The sequence below is a fragment of the Platalea leucorodia genome, assembly GCF_965183815.1.
Source record: "Platalea leucorodia genome assembly, chromosome: 1".
Lineage (NCBI taxonomy): Eukaryota > Metazoa > Chordata > Aves > Pelecaniformes > Threskiornithidae > Platalea > Platalea leucorodia.
In genome coordinates, this window is record NC_138823.1 from 121644908 (window position 1) to 121660245 (window position 15338).

At 41.3% G+C, this 15338-nt stretch overlaps 1 protein-coding gene across 3 annotated transcripts in view; it reads left to right on the forward strand.

The window, feature by feature from the left end:
* The first annotated feature begins 2484 nt into the window (after positions 1 to 2484).
* The window catches only part of CAPN7 (calpain 7), a 33844-nt gene continuing 20990 nt past the window's right edge, over positions 2485 to 15338 (forward strand). For 2 of the 3 annotated variants that reach the window (XR_014229225.1, XM_082322207.1), the window contains exons 1-7: positions 2485 to 2673; positions 6926 to 7034; positions 8736 to 8893; positions 11111 to 11178; positions 12300 to 12500; positions 14038 to 14124; positions 15048 to 15174. Coding sequence is in view for 2 of the 3 variants with exons in the window: in XM_082322207.1 (XP_082178333.1) it covers positions 2572 to 2673; positions 6926 to 7034; positions 8736 to 8893; positions 11111 to 11178; positions 12300 to 12500; positions 14038 to 14124; positions 15048 to 15174 (852 nt within the window). In the remaining variant the exon portion in view is untranslated. Of the gene's footprint in view, positions 2674 to 6925; positions 7035 to 8735; positions 8935 to 11110; positions 11179 to 12299; positions 12501 to 14037; positions 14125 to 15047; positions 15175 to 15338 lie in introns of those variants that run through there. The other variant, XM_082322208.1, reaches the window with a different exon arrangement.

The window sequence follows — 15338 nt, forward strand, 5'->3', positions numbered from 1 at the left end:
GGATGTTTCTTCAGCTACAAACAAAAGGAGCCAATTTTAATATCTGGCTCCAAAACTAAAATGCTACTACAAGCAAAAGGCAAAAATTGATACATATGAAGTCTTAGCCACAGTCAAGACCTCCCTAACCTACTCTACTTTTTGTACATTTAAAAGCTGCTTGTAGAATTTTACAGCAGATTAATAAGAAACAAAAACACACAAGCCATTTATTATCAGAAGAGGGCCAATCACCAGTGACCATTAATGAGTGAAAAATTAATTCTCCCAAGTGGCATTTCTGAATCCTGATTAGCTAGAAGAGATCTTAGTTTATGTTACAGAATAAATGTTTTTGACATGCAGATTTGAATATGGAATAACACTATCTGTTGTTCTGCCCAGTTCAGTCTCCTTTTCATCATGCATGTCACCCTGGATACTTCAGAGTTGCATTTGATCCGTAAATGGTTTAGTCTGAAGCCATGATACACAAATTAATTTTAGGCTATACAAGTTACGCCACTAGGTCTGAACATCAAATTGAAGCAGACCTTGACTGAAATTCCTTGTTCATTTTCATGACATCATTAAGTAAATTCCCTGTGCTCAGATAAGTAGCATGAAACATACTTTGAAAGAAAAAAACAAAACAAAACCAACCAACCTTATCAGGAGCACAACCTAAAAAAAAAAAACTATGAAGATTACAAGAACTGTCCCCTACACAGTAGATCACAAAAACCAAGTCATCTTTTACACAGAATATTACTGCATTTTATATCAATGCAGTCTGTAAAGCACAAAAGGGATAAGGAAGAGAAGAAGATAGAATGGGAACACTAACTCTGTACATAAGAAAATCAGAGAGGAAAAATAATAATTTTAGTATTTCAGTACCAGGTATTCCTGCATTTAGCTGCACCTCTTACTAAATCTATCATCAGAAAACAGGTGGAAGAGTTACACGCTCATAAAGGAGAGCTTCAGAATAAGTTGCCAGGCAGTATTTTTACATTTCATGAAAACAATGCGTTGCAATAAGCTGTGTTTTCAAGCAGAAGTAAAACCCCATAGAATCACAGAATTGCCCAGGTTAGAAGGGACCTTGGAAGATCTCCTGGTCCAACCTTCTGTGGGAAAAAAAAGACCACAGATGATATTAGCTAGTACCCTGTCCAATACCATCTTGAAAACCTCCAGCAATAGGGACTCAACCACATCCCTGGGGAGGTTGTTCCAATGAATAGTTGTTCTTATTGTAAAAAATTTATTTCTTATGTCAAGATGAAACCTCTCCCAGTGCAACTTGCACCCACTGCCCCTTGTCTTCGTCATGTGGCTCCTTGTGGAGAAACCTCACCCCTCAGTAAGCAGAAACTCGGAAAGCATGAACATATAGCTCAACTAGTTTTCACACTGAAGTGCAATTCATGAATTCACAAACACGACCCTTCTAGGGCACAGCCCTGACAACACTGCTTCCAGAAGGGATACAAACAAGACTTCCCAGCCCAGGCCTCTCAGAGCAGCTCAGTCTCAGGAATTCATCCTGCAACACAAGGTGGGGAGAGGGGAAACCAGATGCTATAATGCAAACAAGATATAAAGCACTGGCAGCTGCCTCCCAATGAGGGCAGTTTTCCCCTAAACTGCTCCTGAGAAAGAAAGAAATAAATCCTGAACATACTACATAAGAAATCTAGGTTACAAAACTGCCAATCTGAGGCAGACCAGAAGTGGGTAGGGTTTTTTTTTTTAAATAAGGGGCAGTATAATACACCTTTTCTTATTTGCTTCCTACTTTACACTTGTAAAACATACAGATATACACTGAAAATTCTCTCTTTAAGGCTAATAAAACTATCCTCAAGAACAACGCATTACCTATGAACAGGACTAAAACACCCACCTCTACAGCTTAGGGCTTCGAAGAAGCTACTATTTCAAGCATCTCCGTTAAAAAGTGAGGTTAAAAAAAAAAAAAAAAAGCCCACTCGGCTTTAAAACACAGCAGTAACACCCCTGGGCCTCGCCTACCCGCCCACCTCACCTCCCCAGGGCCTACACGGGCGGGAGAGGCGGGCCGGGGGCTGAGGGCCCTGCGCGCGCGCTCTCTCCTCAGCCGCCGCAGGCAGCCGCAGGCAGGCGCAGGCACGCGCACACCCCCCTCCCTGCCCACCCCTCACCGCGCCTCGCGCGGCGGCACGCACGCGCGCCCGCCAAACTCGAGAACCCCGCCCTCCCACGCGTGTCGGCGCATGCGCAACGCAACCGTCACGCCCGCCCGGCATGACGCCATCCGCCCACGCCTTAAAAAAAAAAAAAAAAAAAAAACACCAAACACCCCTCCGGGCGCATGCGCACTCCGCCCCCACGGCGCCGGGCGGGGCGCGGCCGGCCTCGCGCGGCGGGGCAGCCGCCGTCAGGGCAGGTGGGCGTGGCCAGGGGAGCAGGTCGTGGGGATGGGGGCGGGGCCGGCGGCCGTGGCCGGGTCGGGAAGGCGGGGGCAGCGGCCGGACGGGCGCGGCGGCGGGGTGGGCTCGGGGGGACCGCGCTGGTGCCGCTGCCGGCACCGGGAAGGGACCGGCCATGGATGCCACCACGTTGGAGCTGGACGCGGTGAAGTTCGCGCAGCTGGCGGTGCAGCGGGACCAGAGCGGGCGCTACCAGGAAGCGGTCTTCTACTACAAGGTACGGGGAGGGCGGCGGTGCCGGCGGCAGGCGGTCCCCTCGGGGAGCCGGTCTCCCCTTCCCCCTCGCCGCCCTGAGGCCCTTGAGTTACCGGTAGGTTTGCGCTCCTCTCCTCAGCCCCCGGAGGGCCGGGGGGGGGGAGGGAGGGGTGGGCCGCTGCGGCCCGGCCCGGCCCGGCCGTGCCGGCGGGGAGAGGTGCGCTGGGTTAGCGCTGCCTCCGCCGCCCTCGGTGGGTAACGCGCCGGGGACGGGAGCGCTGCTCGGCCCCGGGGAAGACGCGGCGGTTCCAGCCGAGAAGAAAGCGGAAGGCCGGGCGTGCGCGTCGAAAGTTTGTCTGTCTGCGGAGGAGCAGCGTCCTTCAGGGCGGGTTGCGAAATGCGTTTTCCCTGCCTGTTATTTTTAGGTGGGAACAAGTACCGCCCCTGCGCCGCTGGTCACCGGCGGGCTCAGGGGCGGCCCGGCAGCTGCGGCGCTTGAGAAGCGGGTCCGGGCGCTTCTTCCAGCTGCTGGAGGCGCAGATCCTTCGGTGCTTCTCGGCGAGCTTCGTCGTAACCTGGCTAAAAACGTCTCTGCCCCGCTGGTTCTCCGCTTTCATTCCTGGCCTCTCCCCTACCCCCGCCGGGCCTGAAAAACTGTTCAGATTTATGTTGGAAATCTAAGCGCTGAGCGTTTTGGAGAACTGCAAGCGGGCACGTTGCAGCTCTTGAGCGAGCAGCTGGAAACAGCTTTGTTGTATAATCAGTCGTCAAATACGTAGAGGAGTAGATGGTGAAATACAAGATGCTCAGCAGTAAACTAGCTTCAGATCACAACCTACCTGTGACATGTTTTTAACCACATGTGAATATTCTTTCTATTAGGGATCCGATTTTATTATTTCAATGCAGCTTCAGGTTGGTGTAACCAAGGGTGTGATGAGGTTGATTCGGTGTCTTGCTCAATACCTCTACACTTACTACTGGTATTTAGTAGCATCTGTGCAACCATTATGCATTTTTCTACCTGCGTAAATTATCTCATTTTGTTGGATTTATGTTTTGCAGAGTTACTTTAAAGTTTCATATCCCCCTGGCTTTACTTCTCACCTGCGAGAAGAGATTTCTGTGAAGCCTATGTTTATCCTTGTTGCAGTAATCATTCCACATGTCCTATTATCCTGCCGAAGTAATTCTCTTCCATAAGTTGCCAACACCTCTGTAGTTGGCCTTTTACTTCATGAGTACTAGGTGTCTTTGAAATATATAAAAAACATAGTGTTATTATCACGGTGGCCTATGCATGTAAGTGTGAAAGGATAGAAAGAGGAGTATCTTCCTTTTTTTAACCTGGCTGTTAATGTAGGGTGAGCTAAGTTTATATATGTAAAGTAAATATATGCAAAAGTTACAGTTACTCATAATAATGCTGATAAGCTCTGTGCTTTTCAGCAAGTGTGTGCACATGGTCTGATAGCTGTGTGCAGTACTACTGTATTACAGTACATTTCTTAGTATACCTGGAACAAATTATCAAATGCTCTTCAGAAGAAAACCATCCTTTGTGCAAATAATCATTCTTGTACACTTTTGTACAGCGTATGGAAAATCTTTTTCACTTGCTGCATACAGGTGATATTCTTGCAAAAATGCCTCCCTAGCAGTCTTGGTGCACTTCAAGCTACGCATGACAAAGAGTGTAATCTAGAAAATGTTTTCTGCTTTGCAAAAGCTAGGCCACAGAGCAGCATGATTGTGGACACTGCTTTGTGTGAGGAAAGCTTTGAATCAACACTCTGCAGCTAGGATTTTTGGTATTCAGACAGGTGACTCTTGGCAGTCCAAGATTAGGTATTGACTCTTGTGTCAGATTATATGTGAAGGTGTTCAAACCTATTGTGATGAGGAGTGAAAGCAAACTCAGCAGATATTGTTAAAGCAGAATTTTTTATGTATGGTTTAGCCTAGACAGGTTTGGCTTTCTGGATGTTGCCTGAAGAATCACTGTCAATGTTAGATTAAACAGGAGTAGTTATAAAACATCATCTAGTATTTTGGGGGTACATTATGCATTTTTTGCACAGTGCAAAGAGGCTCTGTCCCCTCACCAACTTTCTTATCAACTGCTCTAAGCAGTTCAGACCCCACTGGTGCAATTACTAAGGATGTGGAAAAGCTGGATGCTGAACTGTATTCTGCCAGAACTTGACCTTAAAGATGAAGCATGGGAAATGCTACAATTTGTTACTGATAGACAACAAATGGACCTGTCTGAATGGAGTTCCGATGGCTAGCAAGTGCTGTTTGCTTCCAGCTGTCACGTAACTTTGATAGATCCCTAGAGGAGGGCTGCATGTGAACCAGCTTAGGGTAACTTGCTAATGGTGCTATACAGAAATATCATACAGGAATATGGGCACCTGATGACTTCAGCAAAACTGTTGCTAAGTTTCACTGTCGACCAGCGGTTAGCAACTTGCAAACTGATGATCAGTATTTAGCTTAGTGCGACTGTGGCACACTACTCGTGCCAAAGAACAGTGGTGGCATTGAAGAGACCATAAATACCGAGTCTAAATTGCATATCCATCTTGTCACTGGAAGCAGTTGGTGTGCTGGCTCTGCAGGCAGTTCGTCAACTGCTTCAGTCCTTTAGAGCCTTAATTTATAAAAGACTGTTTTCACTATGTTTATGTCTTAAAACCAGGCAGAACAGTTGTGCTTGAAATCGCAGAAGCAACATCCATTATGCATTGTTTTTGCAGCACTAGTTTGAAAATCCACATTTGTTCTTTGCATCATATGCAGACAACTTACCGTTATGATACAGCACCTGTTTTGTTAATCTGTACTTGTGATATGTCACAGACAAATATATACAGCCTTTGAGCAGATACCAGTAGTGCATTTTTTTCCCCAAAAAAAGAGTTGTATGCTAGACCTCAAAGGTAGTTAATTGCTACATATAAATGGCAAGTACTTCTATTTACCTTTCTGTTGCTGTGGACATTTTATGTGATGTAATATGGTGATGGATGTTGACAGGGAACATGCGGTATTTGGTTCTGTGAGCTTGTCAGTGAAGATTTATCCTGATAACAAGTAGAGGCTGTATCGGGATCAGTTTTAAGCTTGGGCAAACTGGGCAGATGTGTATGGGAGCAAACTGCTAAGCTTGACAAAAATCATGGCCATAAAGCAGACAAGGGACCCTCTGGCCATGGCTCTGTGCTTGCCCTATGCAGAGCAGCCTCTCTGAGCACCATCTTTGTGGAGCAGCTCTCTGGTTACTCTTCTGCTTCCTGCATACTCAGCCTGCTACGTGATCGCCTCCTCTCTTCTACTGCTGCTAGGAAGACGAGCACTGCCACAAAAGTGTGAGGTTTTTCCCATGCCAGTAATGAGGACAAAATAAGGTTTTTATCCTCATTTTTGTGAGCGACAAATTTCAATTCTCCATATGCTTCTGAGACTGTGTCAGCTCTGACTGTTTCTTGCAACCCTGCCAAACCTTACATGTTTTTCATAAATTTAGTGAATGGATAGACAGCTTATGTAACCGAAGGCATTTTTTCTTAATAGATTTGTGCAGTATGGAAAAAGCCTTAATGCGGATAACGTACTGTGCTGCTGAGCTGGAGGCCTACACTCCCTCCTGAAGTAGACTTTCATCAATACCCAGTGTTTTATGTACATGCAATCATTTAAAAAACAAACTTTAAACTTGTAGTCTTTCCAGATTTGATAGCTTCATGTGATTAATACTAACAGAAAAGACTTTCTAAACCAAAATTCTAAGCATTTGATTTTGAAAAGCTTTTGTATTGGTTTACTTTCATTACTATCAGATTAAATGGAAATAACTTGTGAGTAGCTTTTTTTTTCGCTAACCTTAAATCTGCAGCTTTAAAAATAAAAGGCAGTTTGTGGCTTGTGAGCTTTCCTTCACTGATTTCAGTGCATGCTTGAAAAATTTTACTTAAAATCTCCTAATTTCATGCATTACTATACAGAGAGGCCTAAGATCTGGCCTTATAGAACGTCAAAAGGTTTCTTCTAGTCTTACAGGTTGTCCCATGTGTGAGAAGTTGAACATGATCTCATTTATAACTTGAAACTTGTTCTTTCCAGCAGAATTTCCTTGCAGCCACTGAGCCTTTTCGCAGATGTAGGGGCTTGCTTTCATGCAACTCATGGCTGCTGTAGGCCCTTTGTTTATGGAAAGTAATTTTCTAGGCAGCAAACACTAACTTTGTCTCAAATTCTTCTCCCTGCAGGAAGCTGCACAAGCCTTGATTTATGCTGGAATGGCAGGGTCCAACTTGGAAAATATTCAAGAAAAAATAAATGAGTACTTGGAGAGAGTTCAAGCTCTCCATTCAGCAGGTGGGTAAGGAGCTTTCTAATTAAACCTCTGCTTAAATTAATTGACTGGAAAGCCTTTCGGTGCTGTGAGATATGTATCGATGATGTTTGCTCTGGTTTTCGTTATTCTAATTTTCTCATCCTTTGTGAAAGACCACAAATACAATGAGCACATCAGTGCTTTGAATTCTGATACATCAGAAATGAAGCGGAGACTTACTTCCTAAGGACTTGGGTGTGGGTATTCTTTCTTTTTAAATATTCTTAGGAACCACATCTGCAGAGCAAACCTGAGAAAGTCGTTAAATATAGCAAGAAAAATTGATCAGGACCAAATCAAAACTTGCATCTAAGCCTCAGCTGCATGATGGATTTGAAGCAAGTGGGTTCTGGTATTTACGTAAGATTACTAAATTTGAGAGGGCAAAAGAACTCTTTGCTTTCATAAGTGTTTCCTTGTTTGGTCCAGTTTCACTGTTTGTGCTTAGACCAAAATCTCAAATTTTTGCAGACTTGCAATTCTCAGTTAGAATCACAGAATCCCTTGGCCAAAAAAGGACCTTGGGAGGTCTATAGACCAATCTCCTGCTCAAAGCAGGGTAGACATTGATTTTTGAAGCAGGTTGCTCAGGTGCGGTTAAGTCCTGAAAACACCTAAGGACAGAAATTCCCTGGTGCCTCTGGGCCCCTGTTCTAGGGTGCAATTGTCTTTCTAGTGAATTTTTTTTTTAACATATCTAGTTGGATTCTCCCCTGTTTCAGTTCATAGTCGCTGGCTCTCATTCCCTTTCTTTGCACCACAGCGAAGTGCCTGAATCCATTTTCTTGATAACCTTGCAGTTACTTGCAGTTGCTATTTAGAGATGGCTTTGGGGAGCCTGGCTGGACAAGCCCTGCTCCTTCAGCTTCTTCTCAAAAGGCCAAATCCTCCAGCCCCAACCATCATTAGGGACCCAAGACTGGATGTAGCATTTCATCTGCTATTAGTCTGCTGATTGCAGAGCAGAGGGTGGTAATTGCTTCCCCCCCATCTCCTGGCTGTGCTCCTGCTGACACAGCCCAGGGTACTGTGAGCCTTCATCGGTGCCAGGAGTCTGCTGGCTTGGGCTTGCCCAGCTGTCCCCCAAGACCCCAGGCTCTTCTCCGCAGAGCTGTACCCTGCAGGGTGTTAGTCTGTCCCAGACACAGGGTATAGCATTTGTCCTGGTTGAATTTCCTGAGGTTCCTGTCAGCCTGTTACTTTAGCTTGTCTGTGTCCCTTTCAATAGCAGCTGTGTCCATGAGTGAATTGGTTTGGTGGGGTCTGCAGCCTTGATGAAGGCGCTCTCCGTCTTCTCCTTCAGGTCATTATTAAAGATACTAAATGAGATAGACACCTAAGGAACTTGTATATTACCATAGGTGATATGTTTTCACAAATGATGCAGTATTTTACGTAATTAAACATCCTTGTCCTTAGTGTAGAATGAAAAAGATTTTATTTACATTATTTGACGTGAAATATCCTGAGAGTGTATCGTGTATCTCTGCTTGGGGGGGGGAGGAGGAGGTGTTTTCCTGTCCTTGCAAAGATGTTTTTAGCAAAGTTTAGAAAGACTTAATATCCAGCCAAGAAATAGATATTACCTGTCTGATTAGAACTGCTAGTGTTTCAGTACCATGTTAAGGATGTTTTTACATGTCTGCTGCTGTAGAAAGCTAAATACTTTCTTTTTCATTTAGTTCAGTCACAGAACACAGACCCTTTGAAGTCAAAACAACAGTTGGACCTGGAGCGTGCTCACTTCCTAGTTACACAGGCTTTTGATGAAGATGATAAAGGCAATGCAGAAGAAGCGATAGAGTTGTACACAGAAGCGGTGGAACTCTGTTTGAAAACAGTATGTTAAGCTACAGGTTAACTTGGTGGAATTATGTGATGGTAAGAAATTCTTCCACTTACACAAGTGACTGACCCTTAAAGGCTGGCTTAAAAATGGAGTACCTGTATTTCTAGAAATTATTTTTTTAACCTTTTTTTTCCACTGTTTTTCTAGTGTTTCTTCCAGTCTTTATGTTATATTGCTAGTCAACACTAAATTTATGGGGACTTGTGATTTATGTGTTTTTCCTGAACTAAAAACTAGAAATATCCTGGAACTTTTTTCATGTTAATTTTTGCCCTGGAGCAAATGCAATACTAAAACAGAAATTAAAAACAGTTTAAACTGAAGATGACTTGCTAATGTGTCAGTTATGTTACTTTCTGACTACATTAAAAGAAGTAATTTAAGGGAAATTTTTGTGTGTAACACTTTCTGAAAACAGTCTACTGATGCCAAAACTAGTAAAAATACTACTTGATTACTCAGTGCTCAACATTAAAGCCGTTACGAGTGAATTCAATTCACACTGAAACTAATGGTAAGGATGAATTGGCCATTACGTAAATGATGGAGAATATAATTACAGGTACTGCTTTTTTCCCTTAAGTCCAGTTGCCTTAACTAACTCATTACAGGAAGAGCTCACCATCATAATGTAACTCCACCAAGTCTGTTTTTCTTTTTCCCTTCTTTTCCCTTCTTATAATGTAAATATATGTGGGTTGTTGGGAGGGGAATGTTATTTTTGCTACATGCTAGAGTAAAATCTTCTTTTCCCTGAATTCTGTAAACTGGTTTTAGGTAGGCTAAAAAACCCTGGTGATACAGTGTAACGAGATCAAGAGTTAGTAGAACTGCTCTAGTTTTTCCACTTGAGCTGTTGGAGCAGAACATTTTCAGCCTATTACATAAAATTTACTGTAGCAGCATACTGTTTTTCCTCTGCTGTGTTCCTCCTTCTGTTGTGCCAGTGCATGCAAATATTACTTACATATATTGAAGTTAGTCTGCAATTATCTCATATTAACAACTGCTTTTATCGGGTATTTCATTAGGTACACAACTGCTGAAGTTTCTTTTAATCTTGACTAGCATGTTATTTTGTTAAGATGACTGTAGGCTTTATCCCTGGGGGTGATCAAAAACTACCTTCTGCTTCCCAGGATGAAAGAAGATTGAGGAACTCTGCTATCTTGAAGCTTTGCTTCTGTCTTTCTCCTCACTATATTCAGGTGGAGAGATTTGTTTCTTCCTTACCCTTGAAGTACTCAGAGAGCAGCCATTCCTTCTTTTCTGTGGCTGACACCTAGATGGGTCTGCTGATGCTCCATCTCCACCGCTTACCTTCATACAGCTTTCAAAGTCTTTTCCAACCAGGAACTCAGCAGTGTAATTTATTTGAAAATGAAAATAGTTGCTTATAGAGGGTGTTTCTAGTTTTGTTTCTTGGGGTGAAAATAGCTTGCCTTTTGTTTCCTCAGTTGACCTAGCTGACCTGGGAGAATTGGTCAAGGTACAAAGCTAGAAGCTGAAACCCGCTTCTGGGTGTCGCAGGAGAAGCCACACCTCATGTTGTGCCTCTTGCAGATTGCTTAGCTGCAGTAGCCGTGCTTCCTCTGTAAGGAAAACAAAAACGTGAACTGGTTGTATGAGTAAACTGTCATGGCTGACCTCCTAACTGGGAACGAAAGTTAGCACTCTGGATCATCTGTTTTGATGCCCTGTCATAGATTATTTTATGCCTTAGATATACAAGAACAAGATTTTTAACTTGCAAGCCATCTTGTTTGCTTGTATTTTATGAAAGTAAACATTCAAGCTTAATTTTTTCCTAAGTTACCATGATTATTTTTGACTCATTTGGGGAAAAGAATTGGAACACATCTAAGCTCAGTAGTATACCTAACATTTGTTTTTGTCTTCTTTCTGCCCATAGTGTTTTAATATGGTTAGTTCTTCTGGCAATTTTTTTGTGTGTACAATGTTGCCCATGCTGAAGAATTTTAAACATCACTTTTATTCCATGACCGTTCACTAAAACAGCAAAATGATATTTGCTTACTTAGTATGCTTTTTACGCTGAGATGCTTTTTATGCTCATTTCAAAAGAGAATTGGAAAAAATAGCTAGTTACTGTTTGCTGTAATCTGTAAGTGTGGAATTTGACAAACTGAGCCTATAAAACCTGCAGGTTTTTTGGATGTCTAGCTTTTTCTTTTATTTTTACTTAAGGCTACTGAAACTTCAGAAGCAGGCCTCCAGTCAAAACTGAAACAGCTGGCTCGACAAGCACTGGATAGGTGAGTATTGCCAATGTTAGTAAACACACTTGCTGTCAGGGATAAGTGCACTCTCTGAGCTGGATTCTCAGTCTAGCGTGTCTGTTCTGTACTGCAAAGAGTGTGGATTCTGCATAGGCCTAGCTCCTGTAGAGTTCTGGCAGACCGCTGCCAGCTGCTATACCGCTGAATATAGTAGCTGTTGTGCCAGCCCTGTGGGAATCTTGGGACATGCAGAATTAGGGAAGGACTGTGTATTCATTAGTACCAATGCACTACTTCAGTCTTCAGAGAGATAAATCAGAGTACTATATTACAATTTTTGGCTTCTATAAAAATGCTGAATTCAGGCCAGCACTAAGTCGGGATGTCAGCGTCCCTTCATAAGGAAGACAGCTTGGAAACTGGGAAAAACTTCTCTTGACAATAGCAATTGAATTGTATGGGTAGATCTAATGGAATGGAGTCTATATCTGAAACAAGTTACAAGAGTGTAAGTTCAATGTAACTCTTTTTAAATGAGCTGTATGATGGCAAATAACAGACTATGTTGGGCTAAGTTTTGGTATAAGTTGATTTTCAGCACTTCTCAGTCTGTGTTCAAAAAAACCCCCATATTTTGCATATGTATGACTATCCAGCAGTTTAATGCAACAACAACAAAATATGGCTCCTGAATACACAGTCTTCAAGCAGTTGAAATGCTGGGTTGTGAGAATGCTAGTGGATTTTTACTGCTATTGTAGCTGCTAGACAAATTAAATCCTGAAGGTATGAGCGGACGTAAATCAGTTTGCTCTCTCTGTGTTTCAGTGGTCTTGTTTTGAGGTTCCAGATGATGAATGCTTACACAAATTCTTCTATTAGCATAATTTAAAGGCAACAAAAATCTTAATGAGTTCTGCAAAAATTAGCTTATATATGAGTTGGCAATGCTATATTTTAATTGTTTCTAGAACAGGAAAATAAAGAAGTACTGGCATCAGGAATTGATTTTTCTTAGGAAAAGTGGTGTTGGTCAACTTGGGCATTTGTTCATTCCATTTAACATATGTGTGAACATGAACCAAGCAAATCAGTAGTTGAATTATAACTATATTTTTATCATTGTTGTAAACAAAATGCATTTTTATTTGCTTTAGAGCAGAGGCACTGAAGGAATCTGTGTCAAAGTCATCTCAGAAGGAGAAGTCGTCTACAGCTAAACCAAATCAGCCAGTCAGAACATTCTTTCCATTGGGACCTGATTTTTCTTTAAATGATAAACCGCAGACAATCAGAGCAGTACAAGCTAGTGAATCTCAAGGTCAGAGATACACTGCAGAGGAGATTGAAGTCCTCAGGTAAGTTGAAGACAAGTTTTTCCAAAATGTTATCATTTGTGCTTACGTCCTTTGTGCATCTTACACAGTAGCTTGAAACAGCTGAAGCATGAGGTATATAAACAGGGAGTCAGAAAACCACCTCTTACAAACCCCATTGCTGGTATTACCTACACATTAATAAATTCTTTTATTCTCTACGTTAATGTAATTAGCGGCTTTTATTCGCAGAGCATACTTTCTAGTTTATATTTAGAAGACAATTTATTGTAACTGACTGCCAGAATTATTTTTCATAGCCTTATTTTTGTATGTTATACATCACCTACCTGACTGAGTACATGAAAGATCTGGCTCTGAGAAGCCAAGATACAAAGATGTTTTTATAGCTTATACAACTACTATTTCATTGGAAATTGAGGAAGCATGATATTTTGTAGGACTGTGACTTCTGTTACATCCAGTTCCTTTTGCGTTGATTTTTATTATAGGTGGAATAAGTTACAAATAATCCATAAAACCTTTAGCCTAAATTGTGAATTTTGAAAACTATCAAATATATCTTAAAAAAAGAAAAAAAGCATTCTCTGATAGGTGTTTCAGCCTTCCTCCCCATGCAATATAAAGGATTGTGACAGAGGTGATGCTCAACACTGTCCAGGATTTGATCATAAAACATTTAGTATGCTTGTTGAGTTTAGGGGACTTAAATGGACTGAGGATATGTTCATGAAAATAGAAATGTACATTTGTTGGAAAAGTTGCAGAGCATTAAGAACTGCCTTAATAAAATTTCACTTTTTTTTCCTCTTGTAGTGTCTGTGCAGTGAATGTTTCTGGTTTTGTGGATGGTTTGGGTGTTTGGGGGGGGTGGGGGGGCGGTGTCGGGGGTTTTTTTTGTTGTTTCTGTCTTGCAAGAGAGCTTCAAGCCGTTTCAAATATTTAATCATCATTTGATTTAAAAATATTTCACAGACCTTTTTCAGTTAACTCCTTGTTTGAAACTTAAATCACATTCACATTTAAATATGATTCTCATTTTTTAGAAAGTGTTCTGTGCACTTTAGTCAAAAATGTACTAATAAATGTGCAGTATTTTTGTTATTGTTGTTTGACAAAGTGTTCCAAAATACTGCCCCAATTAGATGAAATCTAAGTATTGCTAATTGTTAATTGCTGTCAGCTTATGCTAACACTCTCTTTAATGAGAGACTTAAGTGACTTGAGAAATTCTGTTTAGACAAATGTAGTTTTAAATGTGACTTCTAGAACTACGAAGAGGTTTGTGGCTGATAATCATTTCTATCCTGGCATGGTGACTTCTCTGCAGGTATGTACTTGGAGGATTAATGACTGAGCCATCAAGTACTGCACATTTCAAACCCAAATAAATACAGTGGTTGTTTCATTTTCAAGAGGTAGTTGTCTTGTTTTCAGAAGCACTGTGTCTTGTGAGTTTTTAAAAACTAATTTTGTGGTTACCTTCTGGAACTTAGTCTTTGAAAGATGATAGATAGGTTTGTAACTATTATTTTTTTATTATTATTATTATTTGCAGGAAAACTTCAAAAATTAATGGCATTGAATATGTACCTTTCATGAGTGTTGATCTGAGGGAACGTTTTGCCTTCCCTATGCCATTTTCGTAAGTGTGATTCAATTACTGAACTTTCCTTTTGTTTTTATTTCCAAAGTTTTCCCATATTTGGTATTTCTATGTTTTCTTTTTCAAAGTTTAAAATTGTTTAAGTAGGCTTGTAAGCATAATTCAGGCAGAGAGATGTAAATACTACCACTTCCTTCTTCCAGTCTGATCTTAAAACTTCAATGTAAGCTGATCCTGCTGTGCAGTGCTTTTGCAGTTGTGTCTTCAGGCCTATAAGGACAACATCATATTTGGCTTTTTGGAGTATTGGGCTGGGCTGGCAACTTGGGTCCATTTCCGGATTCTGCTGCATGCTGATGAGTTTAGCTCCCTCTGCCTCAGTAACCCGTAAAATGAAGGTGATAGCCATTTCCTCTGTAAGGACTATTCCAAGGAAGAGTTTGCTACACCTTCATTCATGAGCAATAATAATATGTTAAGATTACATAGCCATAATAGACAAAGACACTTGGGGTTGTCTGGGTTTTTGATTTGTGTTGTTTTGGGGTTTTTTTTCCAATTTTCCACTAAAGGCTTGTCAATCAGACAAGCCTTGATATCTTCAGAACTAAAGAAACTTTATTAGTTCATCATATTAAAATAAAGTGAAGAATTTGAGTTTCTGCTGGTGTAGATGTCTTTTTGGAATTCCCTTCTCCTGTTCAGTCCTGTATGAAGGAAGCTCTTGGGTTTTATTTCATGTTTTTAATATTTTTGCTTTTTTTCCCTAGAAATCACAAACTTAACAGTAGTGTTCTTTGAAATTGTTTTACAGTTCTGTATGCAAAGCTGTGTAATTGTTCTGCACATATTTTGCACTATCTATCAGACAGGACCAGACATACCATGAAAAGCTTTTCTAAACTGGTATTGGTTTATTTCTAATATTGATTTATTTCTACTTTTTTCTCTCTTAAATCTAGTGATAAATGTGGGAAGTTACCATTATCCCCCAAACAGAAAGCAATGTTTGGCAAATGGGTGCGACCAGATGACATAACAAATAACCCTACGATGATTTATACTGTGTCAAGTTTCAGCATAAAGCAGGTAAATTGTTCCTAAAGATAAATGTGTGCTGCTAGCGGTTTATTGCAGGGGACCTTCTTGTTCAAAAAGGAATCCCCAAATAGATAGTATCACTTCAGATTCCATCCATTTTCTAGCCATGAGAATAAACAGGTGTGTTAGCAGTGAAGTGACAATCAGAATTT